We start from the raw sequence: 17,612 nt of genomic DNA on the forward strand, positions 1-17,612 counted from the left end.
TTGATTTAATATAATTTCATTGTAGTAATTATTTTAAACCACTTAAAAATATTTAAATATTTATATTATTTTGTGGTGCCACTTTATTATATGTGGCTTTTTGGCGGGAGGCGGGAACGGGACAGTTGCTTTCTTCATTGAATAATCTAAATAATTAATACGAAGTGGTGTTTTGTGGTTAATGATCGCATTAAGTTAGTCGGAAGACATTCGCGAGTGTTATTATATTGGAGTATTCAATAAACAAAGTGTATCTGCCTATTTTCGCTTCGTGTCAGGAAGCCGCTTCATAACTCAAAAGTTTATGCGGACTTTTGAGTTAATTCGTTTGGGGTTCGGAGTAGGAGTCTACTCCGAGGGTGGGGGCTTAGGTTTCATCATCATCACCTTTCATCATTTCATTAATCATCAAGAAAAAAAATACGTCAGACATGGCTGTATGGGCATAGTTCCCTTTGCCTTACCCTTCGGGGAAAACCAAACAAAAAAAAAAAAAAAAAAAAAAAATTTATTATATGTTCAAGACGCACTTCATATAAACGAAATGTTGATTATTGTAGAAAACTGCATCATTGGCTAAATAAATTAAGAAAATGTTATAAAATACCACGGAAAATGGGTAAGTAATACCGTGAGTAGCTAGTGTACAAGTTGAGGACACTTCTAAAAGTAAGGGTTTGATTTCAGAGGAGCAAAAGAGTGAAACTTTAGACCTCTCGAGGCGTGGGTTGAAGAAAATAGAGAAAGCGCCTCCTGAAGACGCCAAGTCAATCATCAACCTGGTCCTCGATCAGAATGAACTGCAGAGACTCGACAACATCGATACTTACAACCGGGTGGAAAACGTAATATACCTTTTATCTATAAAAAATATATATATACAAGGACAGTTACAATAAAGTTTAAAATGTTTGATTACTCGCCGTTACCGCGGGTTAGGCTTGGTAAATAATAAAGAGAGGCGATTTATCACTGCGCCTTGAGTGTTAGAATGACCAGCATTTTTCTTAATAGAGTCTAATTTGACGCTGACACATTTTATTGCCTTTGAAACATATAACACTGACTATGTTCTGGGTACAATGTATTTATTTATTTAATAAACACACGTAACAGGTTACAGACACAAATCTAAAAAACAAATTCTCGACTATGATGAAACTTTTCACACAATTCAGCTCCAATGTGTGAACTTTTAATATCAATTATAAATAAGTAGATGCACCATAGAACTTAAAGAAAAAATAATAAAAAATGCACACTGATAATTTATGTTGATTCAAAGTAGTAGTTACTATGTAAGTAACTCACATACATAACATTAATTATGTTAACAAACCATACTTTGCCATGTTGTTCTATGTATAAGTTAAGTCACACAATAAATACTATTCAATTACAGAAAAAATAAAAACAACATATTTTTTTGGGCTTCATATCAACAGTGGAGCAGATTGTCTTTTGTTCCTTGCCCATCCCATTAGGGATTGCGGGCGTGAGCGTATGTTTAATATATTTTAATTATTCCAGCTGTCGATATGCAACAACTTCTTGCTCCGAATGCACGGAGTCTCCCGGTTGACTAACATCAGAGTCCTGGCCCTCAACAACAATGGGATCCTACAGATTGAGGGTCTGAAGGACCTGATATATCTTAAAGTCTTGAAACTGGCTGGTAAGGACCTCTTGCAAATTTTATATTTATAGAGAATTTATTATGTTTTTTTTATTAATTTGCAAAGTATGTGTACAACTAGACAAAAATAATGTCTCTGGTAATGTTTTTTTTATTAATTAATTTGATTGGTATAGATCTTACCGCTTAATATGCAGAATAGTTGTTGTTACAGTTTTCTGAAGTTTTACAATAAATAAAATCTTAATATGTTCAGAACAGTTATTCCCATTTTGTTTTCATTTTAATCAAATCTTTTAGTCTTTTTTGTTGCATTTTTTGTGAATAAAGATTTCATAAAATTTAGTTTTTAGGTCTTAGGCAACAAAGATTAGATTTCCAGCCACTATATTTTTATTACAGGCAATAATATCAAGTCAATAGAGCATCTGAACCACAACATGCATCTGGAACAATTAGATCTGTCCAACAATCAAATCTCATTTATAGCTGATATATCTTACTTGAAAACTTTAAAGGTAATAGATGTTTATTTATTTTTATTTTCTAGTCCAATTCATAGGAAAAGTATGAAATATATAGTACATTGTAATAAGCTTATAGTGCATTTTCAAATACTATTCACAATCATTAAAAACATCTAGGGCCCTGTGCCGAGGTTTTTCTTTCGGCGTCTTTTCCGCGGCAATACAGGTTGTAAGACGTTTGTTACGTAAAAATTGTCGCTTCAAAGTGAAACTATGTTACCTACTGAATAAAGATATTTCTCAGTTTGAAACTTACTTAAGTACACTAGCTCCTTTTCTTCAGTCAAGTGCAAAAGTTTATATTATGCTTCATCAATAGGCTACTTGACAACTTAGACAAATTAAATACTTTTTACGAAACATGTAAACGAAAATGTTGTATAGAATTTGTCTGGAAATATGGTTGTGTGACATCGTCAGAAAAGCGATCAAATGTCGTACTTATCTTTATTTAATTCCTATTTAAAATTGGAACATAATTCAAAAAGAAAATGGAGATTAATTTTTGATCATCCTAGACTGGGTTTCTATTTTTAGATTAGTATTTTATAATTTATCTTTGCTTAACGTGCCTTCCGAAAGATGGATCATCTTACTTTCGGACAATCAGGTGATCAGCCAGTAATGTCCTAACCAAACCAGGGACCACAAAGTAATTTTTGTGATATGTCCCCACCGGGAATCGAACCCGGGACCAACGCTCAACCACTGGACCACGAATGTTATTAAACTAATAAATCCTTACCGTTTCCAGCACCTAAATCTAGAACGCAACCGTATCATAGACTTGAGACAATGCGATCGCTACTTGCCTCCGAGCTTGGAGAATTTCGGGCTCGCTCACAATAACATCCAGGACTTGAACGAGGTGTCACATCTAGTGCACCTGTCCAAACTCGACAGCTTCACCATACAGGGGAACCCGTGTGTCGCCATGGCTGGGAAAGATAAGCTGTATCCTTTATAACGTTGGTTTCGATTAGAATTATTTTGTATTTTTTTTTTTTCATTTTTGTGCCCAAACATGCGATCGGTCGACTGACCATAAGCAGTTTTGATGGTTTGGTTTTATTAACATGCAGGACAGGCCCCCTCATTAGAAGGCTGCCTTCATTAAGGTGCTACTGTATGTTATCCCATATATGCGTCCTTTTTCGATTAGAATTATATTGACAGTCTGTGTTATCTGGGCAGCAATTCATAGGAATACCTATTACGCAGTCATGATCATTATTAAAGGAAAACTTTCCTTACATTGTTATAAATTATCACAAAGTAAAAGATCTAGCCAAGTGCGTGTTTGTTCGTAATACTTCTCTAGACTAACTATAGAACTCCAGTCACCCCTCGGTAATTCCATACAAAAATTTATTCTTACCATGTGCCTAACGCGTAAGTGCGAGCGAGACACAGTCTGCACCTTCCCTCGTGGACCTTATTGGAACTAAAGTAAGACCCAGAGGGAGTGAGGTCGGCGCTCGATACGAATTGGTGCGGGGCGGAGTTTTATTCGTTGTTCTATGGCTCAGTGTAAATAGGCCTGAGTGTTGTAGTCTCAAGGATGAATAACATAAATGAGTACATTCCTGAGTCTTACCACCTTTCGAATAAAAAATAAACCAGGTATGAACGTGGGCTTAAGTATTTGACAGCCAAGCAAAGTTTAATCGAATTGTATGATTCAATTTTAAACCCACATTCATCCCTGGTTTATTTTTTATTTGTAAGGTGGTAAATGTGTACGGTCACAAGCATTAACACACACACACACTACACACACTTTGGTACCATGTCACTTTAACTTTTTTGACAAATTGAATTGTAAGTCTCACTAAATGTTTATCATCAAACAAAAAAAAATTTATGTTATTTATGTTAAAAATTTATCATCTTAACAAGTTCGAACTTAAGAAAAACCTTATGGTGTGGCTTCAACAACTGAACTACGAGGAAACGGAAGCTCTTCTGAGGGTAATGTAGGCTACACTAAGTTGCTCGCGTTGCTCTCAGTCGTGCATCTCCGGGCTACATCCGCCCAATCTGCACCAACTCAGAATTATGTTCACACATTCGCTCTTTCCACACTAAACACCTCTTTTGCGGCACTCACCAACACACTCAACACACAAACTCACAAACACACACACACACGCAAGTGGCTTTCATTTTATTATACTTAATGTTAATTTGCATGCTATAATCCATTACAATATAAATCATTATATCCATATTCCCAATTAAACAGAATGTATCTAGTTGGGAATATGTTTGCAAATCTAGTAACATAGTGAGATATTATGCCTTGTCACGTTACATACGGGAATACGTATTGGTAGCCTGTCGCGCTTCTGCTTCCGCAATACAGGTTAGATCCTAGTGCGAATGGGGGCCGTGGTCGGCCGTCCGATGGTATGCCTGTAGTACTACCGTGAACATGTTGTATCTTATTATTGTACTTCTACTATAGTGTTACAACGCAAATAAAGAATTATTTTTTTTTACTTTACTTTAAATGTCAAATATGTTAGTGCGACAGAGTCCTAAAGTGGGTACATTATATTGCTCATGACTGTACACCAAAATCACCCAGAGAGATACATCAGTGAAAACACGCAACTTTTCGAATTGCCTATTGGATAATTTCTTTTACTCTCGTACTTTTTTCATTCGTTTTAATTTGACGGACATTGGATTTCTTATTTACGTAATTTTTAAAATAAACTTCCTTAGCACATTATCAGGGGATTTGACTACCGCCCTTTTGTTCTCAATTGGATTATGAGCGTCAAATCTATCGACGGATTCGTCGTGAGTGCAATAGAAAGGTAATTAGCTCTCAAACACTTTCCACTACAGATAAGTATGATAGCAAATTCTCTTAATTTGCAATGCATTCCACTGTGTACAGTCGGTAAAGAAAACAACGGTTTATTTTGTTTAGACGTATTGAAGAGCAGTTGAAATAAAACTGAATGCACACTATGGTGGTATGCACATGGGAATAATCAGGGGGCGCGATATTTGTAACGTTTTAAGTTTGTATGCACCCACTAAAAGGGGCCACATAATACCAGGGTCGTGGTTTACGACGCGACTTGTGCTGAGTGAGGCCCTTTTATCTCGGGACGACCACCTCTGCCTTATGATCATTTCAACGAACATTCTCTATGCCTTTTTGTAATTCTGTAAAAAAATTAAGTGATGTTATTGTCTTGTTTTTGTGGGTGGCGTCCTTATAAAATAAACAATTTCTATTTTATTCTATTCAAAAACGCGATCTTATCGCGGCGCTGTTTTATACAAAGGTGATTCTCGGACCGATAAAAAGAAAACAAAAAAACAAAGACAATGAAAATCATCCCGGGCATGCCTTAATTCCAACAGAGGGATTGTGTATGTCCTGTCTAACATGATGGACAATTGGTATTGGCGACAGGCTGATCCCTTTTTTAACCATAAGCTTCATTATATCCATCTTAGGACTTCATATCACCAGTGGCTGCAAGTTGGCTTTGATTACTTGTGGCTCTGTCCACCCCATTATGGATTACGGGCGTGAGTTTATATATGTGTTATGCACGTTGTCAATTTCTTGACAACCAGAGGTAATAACACCTTTTGTACAGCAAATTAACTTGAATATTACCGATTAAATAAAACCCATGTAGACTTTTGTGGCTCTGCACACCCCATTAGGGACTGCGATCTGAAGAGTAGCTGTTCATCTCTCTTTATAGAGTAAAATTAATCCGTTATAAGATCCTCACACATTTAAGTTTTTTTACTATCAGACTGTACACTGAATATGGAAGAACATTGCAATTCATGAGTCACTCGACCATTTAAAACAAAGTTATACCATACAACTACCATAATATCATTCATATGCAACCATTCCAGTAACGGGATTAATTCTCATTTGAATTGCCCTCAGTATGATAATTGTTAATTTTACATTGTAAATTTGAATAAATTATAATACCAGTATAAATTCAAAGGTGATTATTAGATGTAAAAGTCCCTTACATAAGCTTTAAGTATTTTTGGGGACACATTTTTGGTGTCTTTATACGTCATGCTCACTGGCTCTAAAGTAGTTTTGACCTGACCTCTTATACCTTTATCTCCTTTTCAAGGGTCCGAAATGTAACCTCAAACTACCCTCACCTTTTTTTTACCTTAAACCTAAACATGAGTAAAGACCTCTCTTCTAGAAAGAAACTATCTTATTTATTTGACAGTTTATTGTACACAGAAACAAAGACACGTTGATTTGACACAAAACAAACAAACGGTTCACATTCTTTCTAATAGAAATCTCTTCCATCAGACCGGGAAAAAGACAAACTGAAGCCTAGAGAGGGCAGATAGGCGGGCGATTATTTGACCTTTTTCGATATCTTTTGAAATGCCATCATTTTTCTAGCCTAAAAGCAGAATGGCTGTACAGCCAAGGAAAAGGCCGTCACTACCATGCGGGCCAACATCAGGAACTGTGCGAGTACTTAGCCTCCACTTGTCCTCTTACCGCCGACGCGCTGGAGACAGAGGACCAGAGGAAACTACGCATGATACTGAGCAAGGCACAGCACCACCAACAGCAGTTGAAGGACCAGACTCATAGTCCACGCCCGAAGATGCAGTCGCCTCGGATGCAATGTAAATTCAACTGATATAGTTTAATTATCTTGACGGTAGAACTGTGGATAACCAGAGGTAATCAAAGGTGATCAGTCCCATCTTCTATCGTGTGGGTTGTGAGGTGGACTACCAACCCCATGAACCCTGGTGTCAGGGTTATTACTGGGCCGCCATAGGCCTCTAACATGACTCATGTTACGACTACGTACTTACGTCAGTTAGTAGTAACCGGGACCAACGGCTTAATGTGCCTTCCGAAGCACGGATCATCTTACTTCTGGACAATCAGGTGATCAGCCTGTAATGTCCTAACCAAACTAGGGATTACAAAGTGATTTTTTGTGATTTGTCCCCACTGGGATTCGAACCCGGGACCTCAGGATCGTGAGCACAACGCTCAACCACTGGACCAAGGATTTCTATAAGTATTATAAGGGGTATGAGACTCTCGTGGGACTCGACATGAAGAACCCTGTATTATGTGTTTTATTTATGATAATGACCGTGTAAACGTCAAAGAGATGACTTTAATGCTTACTTTGTTTCCAGCGCGCATCGGCACCCCGCGGCACATGGGCCGATCACCCGACCGCCTCACATCGAGCTATCACTCCTCGATCAGCAAGACCAACTCTCCGCAGATGTCTATGTCTTGTTCTGGGGATATCGGCGGTCTACCAGCTCCTATGAGCCAAAGCTTCGACTCTCCAGGGCTTATGTATTCAATGGAGAAAAGGGATAGTTTGAAGGATAAACCTCAAGGTAAATTTGACGAATATTACGACATACATATGGGTAAAGACACAAGTAATCAGAAGACATGATCATCATTTCCCTAGTATTATCCCGTTTTTCATAGGGTTCGCTTACCTAATCTGAAGATTTGGCAGGTCCGGTTTTTACAGAAGCGACTGCCTGTCTGATCTAACCCGCGAAGGAAAAACCAACCCAATACTGGTCAGGTCACATACCTCCGAAAATGCATTTCTAGGTAATGTATGTAGGAATCAGAAGACATGATGATGATATGATAAACTGCACGGTAATAGATGATCAGCCCATCGCCCATGTGATGTTTTAAAATGGTCAGAAAAGACAGTCTTTCGGAAAATCAAAATCCTGGAATGATAAGCAGCGTGAACGCGTTCTATATATTTTAATCGCTCCCAATCCAGCAGAGAACCTATATTTTATAAAGATTTTGTTTTAGAATCGCCACCACCTCCATCAAGACCAGTGAACCACTCCTTAGAAGCGGCATCTAAAATGGTTCCCGTACCAGAATCTCTGATGAGCCCGGATTACCAGGACCCCATATACGACATCCAAAGAAGCATACCAAAGCCAAACAACAGCATTTCATCGCAGTCAAGCAATAGCAGCATTCAAGAAGAGAGAGAGAGACCACGACAGAGTTCAATCAGCAAACGAATAGGCTCGCCGAAATTAACGAAAAGCGCCACTTCTTCGCCGAAGTTAAAGTCCAAAATGGAACAACGAAAAGGCAGTTTGAGTTTGACGAACGCGAAAAACGAAGAACGGAAGGTAAATGGAGTTGTAAAGAACGAAGAGAAAGACCAGATAGACCATGATAAGTTGGAGATAATTAAACTGGCGTCGAATCAGAGGCAAGTCAAAGTCAAAAATATCTTTATAACATAAGCAAACAACTATATCCCAATGGGGTAGTCAGACGTACGTCCATCGGAAGATGAACTAAGTACTCATCGAGCTTTCTGTTGGACCAAGTTGAGGTGATGAGCCATATCGCCGTCTATAATGGTCGAGTCAAAAATTTTTGTGAAAGCTCTTCTGTCTAATACCTTTATTCATTATTTTAAACATAATATTTTTTGTTGAGCGGCTTACCCGCCTAAAGCTACCACAAGAAAAAGTAGCTTCAAGAAAAACCTTGGCACAGGGCCCTAGACTACATAACACTTCATCATCATTCATTTAAGACCCACGATCTTGTTGGTGAAGCACTTTCCATTCTTGTCTATCAAAGGCCAATTCTTTTAATTATAAGACACGACGTTCACCTTCTCTTTAATCTGTTCCATGTAAGCTCTTCTTGGTCTTCCCCCTCTTCTCTTTGCTTGTAGCTTCCCTTCTACGATGTTAACACACAACACTAACACAACATAACAGTAAAGGTCACTATTCCCAATTAGGCTAGTTAAGAGACATATCACAAAAAATACTTTGTGGTCCCTAGTTTGGTTAGGACGTTACTGGCTGCTCACCAGATTGTCCGAAAGTAAGACGCTCGGTGCTTCGGAAGGCACGTTAAACCGGTGGTCCCGGTTACTACTTAATGATGTAAGTACGTAGTCGTTACATGAGTCATGTCAGGGGCCTTTGGCGGCTCAGTAGGATGTTACTCCACCTCACAATCCACACGATAGAAGAAGAAGCAAGAGTGCTTGCTTCTTCAAATTAATAAATCATTGGTCTTGTAACTAGTAAGTTACATGAGTCATGGCAGAGACCTATGGCGGCTCAGTATACGTAACCCTGACACCAGGGTTGGTGAGGTCCGTCATTGGTCTCACAAGCTACATGGAAGAAAAAACTAACCTTTTGAACTTTTTTTACATAGGCGCCAGAGGAAGATGAGTGCTGAATCGAGTGCGGCGATAACCATACAGAAGATGTGGAGAGGATATAGGAGTCGGAATCTAAACAAAGATACGTTGAGGATCTTACACGCAATACAAGCGGCGCGGGCGCGGCAGCATATACAGTAAGTTTGTTATGAGCATACAACAGAGCTGGCGACGATAGGATGATTCAGACCAAGATTCTGAGTTCACTAAAAAAAAAAATAGGGCAGTGGTTTCCCTCTTGCCTTCCGCCCAATGAACGATGTTTTAATCTAGTGAACCAAAATTCACTACTTACCGGACACCCCGTATGTAGTTATGTAACATTCTAGAAGATTGACATGCGACATGGAGGCGACAAAGGCGGCGTTAGAAAGCGAGCGCAAGATACAGCAGCTTCAGATGCAGGCCATCAACGCGCTCTGGAAGAAGGTCTCTACTCTGCAGACTGCAGGTAAGGCGACATAATACACACATAAAGTTACGCCCGTATCCTTAGCAGCACACTCTGGACACTCAATTCAAAATCTCATTTTTCCCTGTGCTACCCTAAGTGCGAGCGAGACAAACAATCCGCGCGTGCTCCCTCTTACTCTTTAACGGCTTAAGGCCATTTAGACTAAAATATAATATAATAATAGCCAGAGGGGGTGAAGTCCCGATACGAATTGGTGCGGGGCGGGGAGAGTTACTGTTACCATGTTACTGTTCTATGTTATTATTTTTTACTCTATCCTAGCGGAGTGGGCGGAGTCACAAGTTATCAATGCCAGACAATCTGCAGTCACTCTTGAAGGTTACACAACCGCGCCACGAATTATATCGAGAGTTTCGACTAATTGACGTAGCGAGTGCTATCTACTCGTACGTGGATAGACGTCATACGGTCACGAGTACTAATATGTATGCACTTTTAAGCTATGTCACATTAATGTGTGTATATTTTAATGTTGTAAATGTATATGTGTGTCGTAGGTTTTATCTAAATAAACTTTATTATTATTATTATTATTACATTAACTTTTTTGGCAAATTAAACAGTAAGTCTCATGTCAGTAAATGTCAAATATGATAGTGCGACAGGGTTCTATAGTGGGTATATGATATTGCTCATGACTGTACGCCTATTTGTGAAAGCCGTCAATATAATTCGCGGCGCGGCTACCGTGCCGCGAGGATTGATATTCATATTTTTATAGACCTTATTTTTCTGTCTCTATTTCAGATTCGCAGAAACAAAAGGGTGTTGAGCCGGAGGACAATACGGAGGTATTGCGACAACTTACCGAAACATGCTTCAGTTTACAAGCACAGGTACAGTATATAGTTTTATAACCAGGATCATGTTAAATCTAACTGGGCGCCCGATACGAATAATGAAAGCTCCACTCACTCTCCTCCACGCACCAGCGTGGAGGAGAGTGTCCGTTCTTTTCTGTATTATTCTTTATTCCTTTACTAGTACCACAGATCAAGGAGTTATTGCTTATCTCTTGTACTTCCTCCGATCCCAAGACAATGTCGTAGGGCTAATCCAATTCGATTATTCTATAACTCATATATTCAAAAACCCAAACTCCAATACACATTCATACACATGCACACACGCACACACACTCTCACACACACACACACACACACACACACACACATACTGGCACATCCCTCCGTTGCATGTATGTAAATTATAGTAATAATATATAAGCACGTTAGAACAATAAAATAAAAGCATAAAATGTTATTGTTACCTTCTTTGGAAGAGCGGTGCCTTCTAACACAGGCCCTATTAGCTTAAAAGAAGGCATCAGCCTCTAGCTGATTGTATCTTGTTTGTTACCAATAAACATTATTATTATTATTATTTTTTTATGCTACGTATAGAACGGCAGCTCTCTGCTCCCCATCTGCCGGTCTTACTTTAGTCTTCAATCGTATGGCGTTAGACGACACGCACAGATGCGCATGTACGATGACGATGTGTAGTATGTGTGTAAAACGAGGTGGATGACCAACCTCATCAACCCTGGTGTCAAGGTTATTGAGCCGCCAAAGGCCCGACAACGTAACGACTACGTACTGACATCAGTGAGTAGTAACCGGGACCAATGGCTTAAAGTTGCCTTCAGAAGCACGGATTTATACAAATCGCCATTATAACCAGGTGGTGGAGCTGCAGGGCTGCATGCAGGAGGTGCTGAAGGCAGTGTCAGGCAAACAACGCGCCGAGCCCGTCGCCACGCAAACGGACATCGTTGCTGTCAACACGCCACAGGTAAAACAATCTAAATCAGTTAAACATAAATAGGCACTGGTCTCGATTCCTGCAAACACATCCTAATTTTTATTTAAGTTATGCCTGTCATTTTCTTATCCGACGAAAAGGAAAAGGACAACTGTTAATTTTAAAATAACCCTGGTGAATAAAACAGGCATCTCGTTTGACGTGCGCTGTCAACTTAATTCTGTCATGTTATTGGGCAAAATAAAATTTTGGTAGGGTTTTTTTTTAATTTCTGCCTAAAATTTACGTGTGTTCCATAAATTTAATGCTTGTCGATAAACCGTCCCTTTCTTTGCAATCCCGATCTCGCGGGATTCCGATCTCGCGAGTTCTCGTCTAATTTTTCGGGATCAATCCCGAAACGTAATATGACGAGATCCCATTCGAGGTTAACGGGATTGGGCGAATCTCCTTGAGTTATACTTTTTGTTTTGATTACGCTGATTTCCGAAGAAAACTTAATTGTTTAGTTAGTAATATTGAAGAATAAAGGTTTATGTTGTCTTTCTAAAAATATTTTGTTTTAATTAACCTCACTATCACAAACAAGCACTTTGCATCGTTACATTTTTTTATGAACTAGACGAGATCCCGTCAATTTTGGGATCTCGCGAGATTGATATTTCCAATCCTGCGGGATCTGGAATTTGCGATCTCGAGTCGGGATTGCATTCCGTACATTATGGTAAGCCTTTGGTAACGTGGTATGTCCCCAGGAGGAGCGCTGCGGCTGGCTGAAGCGGCCGCAGTCGCTGCCGCTGGACGTGGCCACGCCGCCCGCGCCGGCGCCTGCGCACTGCGAGCGCGCCCGGCGCCCTGACTCGCCGCCGCCGGATGTTGATGTACAGCTGTGAGTACATTACTTTTTTTGTGCTAGTAGTTTGCTTTTGTCATTTTTTCATTTTCACTGATGGTTTCCATTTGCATATCTACCTAATGTAGCGGCGCACTATGATGGCCGTTTCGACATTTGTCCCGCTCATCAAGTTTCGTATTAATTAATAACTGTGTTAAAGGAGAAAACAGCTGTACTTTATTATGTTCATAAAGATTTTTAGTGATTTATAAATAAATTTACAGAACTAATTGCTGTACTTGCTCTATATATGTCAAAACGGCCATTATAGCATGCTCTTAGATTAGCAAAGGCTGTCTGGAAACTCTGCAACTCATTGGAAAAAATAAATAATCAGTGGAATGACAGGTATGGATATTGGGGTAGGGGACGACTAGTGTTGCTGAATAATCGATTATCATTAATCGATAATCGACTATACATTCCTCTCTGTTAGTCGTCATCTTAGTCGATATTCAGTCGGACTATCGGGCAGCACTAGAGACGACCAAGAAAGTGTGGGTGACTTGCGTGAAGACGGATATACATGTGTGTAAGGCGTGAGTACTGAGATAACGACTTACAGAAAGGAATGGAAGAATACATGTTGTGCCGACCCCACATATGGGATAGGGGTAGGAGGATGATGATGGTGAAATGACAGGTAATAGGCCTATCACCTGCAACTTTTTTATTCCCAACTCTGAGAACGAAATATTAACACCCACATTTTAATTCCAGCGAAAAACAAAACGACTTGGAATCGTTAGACATTGAGCGCACAGAATCGGTGATAGCAGATAACGAAGGTAACGACGGCGTCATAGAGCAGCGAAACCAAAGTGTCATCGTCGAATGATGACTGGTAGATCTAGTTATAATAATCTATAGTTCATATAGGCGGGGCTTGATGACGGCGCATTTATATTTAAATATTTTTATAACTAAAGACAGTTATACTTTTGTTTAATTATATATTTTGTAAAGGTTAACATTTGACGAAACACTTACGTAGATTCACGTGTAATCCTTGCTTAGTCGACAGGGTCTCAAGTTGTTAAGACAATAATTTGCAATCACTCTTAGTATTGACGTTATTGGATAATTCATAAGATAAATGTTTAGGTCACAACCTGTTAAGGTAATTAACACATTTATATCAATAATATAATTTAAAATCGATTCCTTGGTTGACTTCGACTACGATAGGCCCGTAGTGATAAGCATAAGTGCACATCATGAGAGATGCAAACGCGTGAGTGTGAGCGAGACAGACAATGACAAACACCCCCCCCCCCCCCTTGAGCAGCGTGCGGTCATTTACGACTAAAGTAAGACCCAAAGGGGGTGATGTCGGCGCATACGAATTGTTGCGGGGCGAAGAGTCACCGTTCTATACGAAGTATTATTAATAATTCTATGTCTTTGACAAAGATCATTTAACTGCATACTTATTTAGTTATTTAAATATAAATGCGCAGAATATTGTGGACCGATAGTTCCATGGCAAAGAAACGCTAAAGCAAAGCTTAGGATTGTCAAGTGGCTTAGATTACGGTGTGGTAAAGCTATATTAATTGAAGTTATATAATTTTATTCTAATGTTATAATTTTAACACAAAGTGACTAATTCGTTCGCAAACGGTTTTCACACCATTGCTGCATTTAATGAGAAAGTGTTATCGATCGATCGTAATACTTTACATCTTGTAAAGTTTTATAAGTTATATTTACATACTTATGTACATCAACCCTCTGATATGATTTATTAAATTCTATATTTAATAATACGATCAAAATGTTGTCGATTACGAAGTCACAAAGTAAATAGATCCAAATTGTATATGTACTGAAATAGATTTATTTAGTAGCCGAATCTTGACCTATATGGTATTTAAAACGATTAAAATATCGTGAAAAAATCTTAAAAGTTTTTGCGCGATGGTTATGCATGCGAAATTCATGACATTAGTTTGTAAGTTAATCTGTTTTAAACAGTACCTACTCTTATTGTAAAACCTGGTTTAACATTTTTAGCTGGCACCTAAACAAACACTGTAAACCGCTTAAATCTTAGCATGAAGAGATTTTCATCAAGACAGAAATATCCTACTTCTACCTAGCGGGATAGAGACGAGAGATATGTCTCTTTCGCACCAACGGTATACAGCTTAGTACGAAAGAGACGAGAGATAATTGGGTAGTTTCCTAGGTCAAAGATAAATTACGAAATTCTGATTACTGAATAAACACAGATCTAAAGGTGACAAAAAATGTTTTCTATTTAACTTATTTAAGAATTTTAATTAAAAGAAATGTAATAATAAGTGCGACATTTTGTCACTTTTTCCATGACATCTCAGGTTGCTTTTTCAAACAAATTCCATAATAATTTCGTGTTTTGACTTTTAGTAAATAGTAACTGATTTGATTAGTTGGAAACTATTGAATTTAATCATGCTACGTTGTCTAAGCTAGATTTTAAGTATTTCTTTATCTTTATAAATCCAGTGATGACTAAACAAGGTTTTACAACAAGTCATTTATTGTTAATATAAGCAAATCGTCACAAACTGCGGTTGTTATTCTGGAACGAAATGTAATCTTAATGTCTGCTTTTATTCATAAATTCATAATTCATTACATTGATAACGTTCGTGCATTGTACCGTTCAGACTACGGTTTTGGCCGACTAGTCGGCCTAAGAAAGTCGATTGATTAGTCGGCCCTAGCCAATACTTTGAAAGAGCCGTTTCCGAAGTTGGAAATGTACAACAGCTATTTACTATTGTAATTCACAAAAATGGTTAGCAAAGATTTTTGACACATACTTACAGCAATAAATATTTATTGCGAGGTGGATATATTTCTTATTCTTTCGTGATGATTATTCTTATAATATGATTATATTTTACCGAGTTCTTATTTCAAGAATTTTCTGCATTTTGAAGCTAACGTATTCCATGTCGACTAGTCGGCCTATCTTTAAATAATATTAATTTTTACTATGAGAGCGTATAGAATTGTATTCGTTCGTATGTGTACGCACAAAACGAATTCGTACTGTAACGCATTTTAACGGACAAACACCATACAATGCACAAACGTTACATTTAATTTTAAACGCACTAAATTCACTGCCATTATGCTAATTAATTATACTGGACAATGTTTTGTACATTTGTATAACGTACCTGCTGTGACATTGGCGCGATGTACACGAAATATATTTATAGTTTAAAAAGGATAGGCTTATCTGCGGCTGAAGTCGAAGAGTAACTACTTTTTTTTTTAATTGTATTTAATACTTAAGGTCGGGGAATGCCACAACAAAGTTGAATACAAAAAAATATAAATACTAACATCCCCTACTCTCTTTTGCCGCAGAGAAAGTCGTTATTATTATAAAAAATCTTTAAAATAAGGCAGTATTAATTGATAAAGGCTAAAATGCTAAGACGTGTGGTGCGTTCGTCTAACTCTAGAATTAGAATTGTGGATATAAGAAAAGGAATTGGTATTAAAATGGAAAATTCAAAGCTATGAATGTTAATATTTTTGCGATATATTTGTCCTGTGGTTTTTGTTTTAATCTATGTTTTATGTCACATTCCAACAAATTGGAACTTCATGCATTTATTTTAATATTTTTAAAAGTTATAAAGTACACTTTGTAATAAAAGCACTAATAGATAAAAATATTTTTGAAATGTTTTAGATTTATTACGATGCAATGCAGGAACACTATGCCTTTTCTATTTTTAATGAGCTTGATTTTGAGCTATTTATTTGTATAGCAAATAAGAATCTCGCAGATTTACTTTCTTGTTATTTTTTAACTGAACTTTTTTAAAACAATATCAAAATTTTCACAAAATATAAAATTGCCATCTAATTTTTTTACATTGGAGCAGCCATCTTGTATTTTAACAATCACCATGACGTCTCATTTGTCTCAAATACTTTTTATTTTTTAGGCCGGACGCTTTTTGGTACAGATTAGCCCCGCATATAATACTGATCTACGATGGACACTCGAACCCAGTGTGTGCGCTTAAGTACTTGAAAGGTCAGGATTGTTCTTGCGTGTTCGTCTGAACGCATGACTCGAATTTGTACGAAAACGTGTCCAAACTGCGACCGGCCTTATTGTTTTAACCTTGGATAAGTTCATTCGCTCTAATAATTTCCACTAGTCATTTTTAACTTTCGTATAATGTCGCTGGCAACGATTTTATTTTTACAGCTATGATTATTTTTAAGATTTTACGTCTGATTAATGTTATTGGTAGCTTGCTTTTAAATTAGTTTTTATTTCAAATATTTGCACTATACACTGAATTTTAAAAATGGGTCTGCGATACCTTGTCTTTATCTTGTGATGTTATATAACCAATCATAGAACAGCTTGAAGATGCGAATAATGTTGTAAGCTATAATGGTGATGGCATAAAATAATAACTTAACTAGTATTATAGATGTTGTTTATACTATGTAATAATGTGCAATTTGGAGGCCCTGTGCATCGATTTTATACTGCATACATATACATTTTACTAGTATAAAACGTTAAATGTTACAGATGGAAAGAAACAAACCCATTTTATCATACTAGTGTTGCCAATAATCTGCGAAAACAGCTCCCGTATTTAATTTCTACTTCTGTTTTGAGAAATATGCCTTTCAAAAACGTCTGTTTGTCTAAAGAGCCTTTTAGTTCTGTTTTGGCTTATTTTAGTTGAAATGTTTCGCCATCTTCAGTAACAGATATGTACAAGTAAATCGGTGCACGGTCAGCCTCTATATTTCCAAAGACACTTGCCGTCCTCTCTTCAATTTCATTACCCACCTTATTTGTTATGTTAGAGTCTGTATTTATTGTGTTTTATAAAACCATTTTGAAACTACTTCGTCTTTTATTGTTTAGCTATAAACACCAATGATTAAATCGTCTGATATACACATAAGGCCAACGATAATCAACGATTATCATCAGATAAGCACTAAGAAACGAGTGAGAGCCCTCAGCGCTCCCCATTAGGCCGGCCAAGTAGTTAATGCCAACCATGGCAAACCTATAATAACG

The 17,612-nt window shown here is 37.7% G+C and overlaps 1 protein-coding gene across 2 annotated transcripts; it reads left to right on the forward strand.

Moving 5' to 3' along the window:
* Positions 1-513: 513 nt before the first annotated feature.
* LOC126375650 (centrosomal protein of 97 kDa) lies at positions 514-17,433 on the forward strand. Of its 2 annotated transcripts, XR_007567631.1 has the most exons (16): positions 514-619; positions 688-845; positions 1,531-1,675; positions 2,039-2,154; positions 2,918-3,117; positions 4,905-4,988; positions 6,590-6,822; positions 7,354-7,566; positions 8,015-8,432; positions 9,407-9,550; positions 9,743-9,864; positions 10,636-10,724; positions 11,572-11,682; positions 12,408-12,541; positions 13,268-17,247; positions 17,288-17,433. XR_007567631.1 is itself a non-coding variant. In XM_050022690.1 (15 exons), the coding sequence occupies exons 1-15, from the start codon at positions 616-618 to the stop codon at positions 13,383-13,385; spliced, it is 2,289 nt and encodes a 762-aa protein (XP_049878647.1). In that variant the 5' UTR covers positions 514-615; the 3' UTR covers positions 13,386-17,433. The 2 variants fall into 2 exon arrangements, 1 of the variants encoding a protein (XP_049878647.1); XM_050022690.1 differs by having other exon boundaries at positions 13,268-17,433.
* Positions 17,434-17,612: the final 179 nt, after the last annotated feature.

This window comes from Pectinophora gossypiella, chromosome 19 (assembly GCF_024362695.1).
Source record: "Pectinophora gossypiella chromosome 19, ilPecGoss1.1, whole genome shotgun sequence".
Classification (NCBI taxonomy): Eukaryota; Metazoa; Arthropoda; class Insecta; order Lepidoptera; family Gelechiidae; genus Pectinophora; species Pectinophora gossypiella.

Coding starts and splice junctions, on each gene's coding strand:
- LOC126375650 (XM_050022690.1), top strand. Junction 1,676..2,038: donor TAAAGTCTTGAAACTGGCTG/GTAAGGACCTCT, acceptor TTTTTATTACAG/GCAATAATATCAAGTCAATA. Junction 12,542..13,267: donor CCGGATGTTGATGTACAGCT/GTGAGTACATTA, acceptor TTTTAATTCCAG/CGAAAAACAAAACGACTTGG.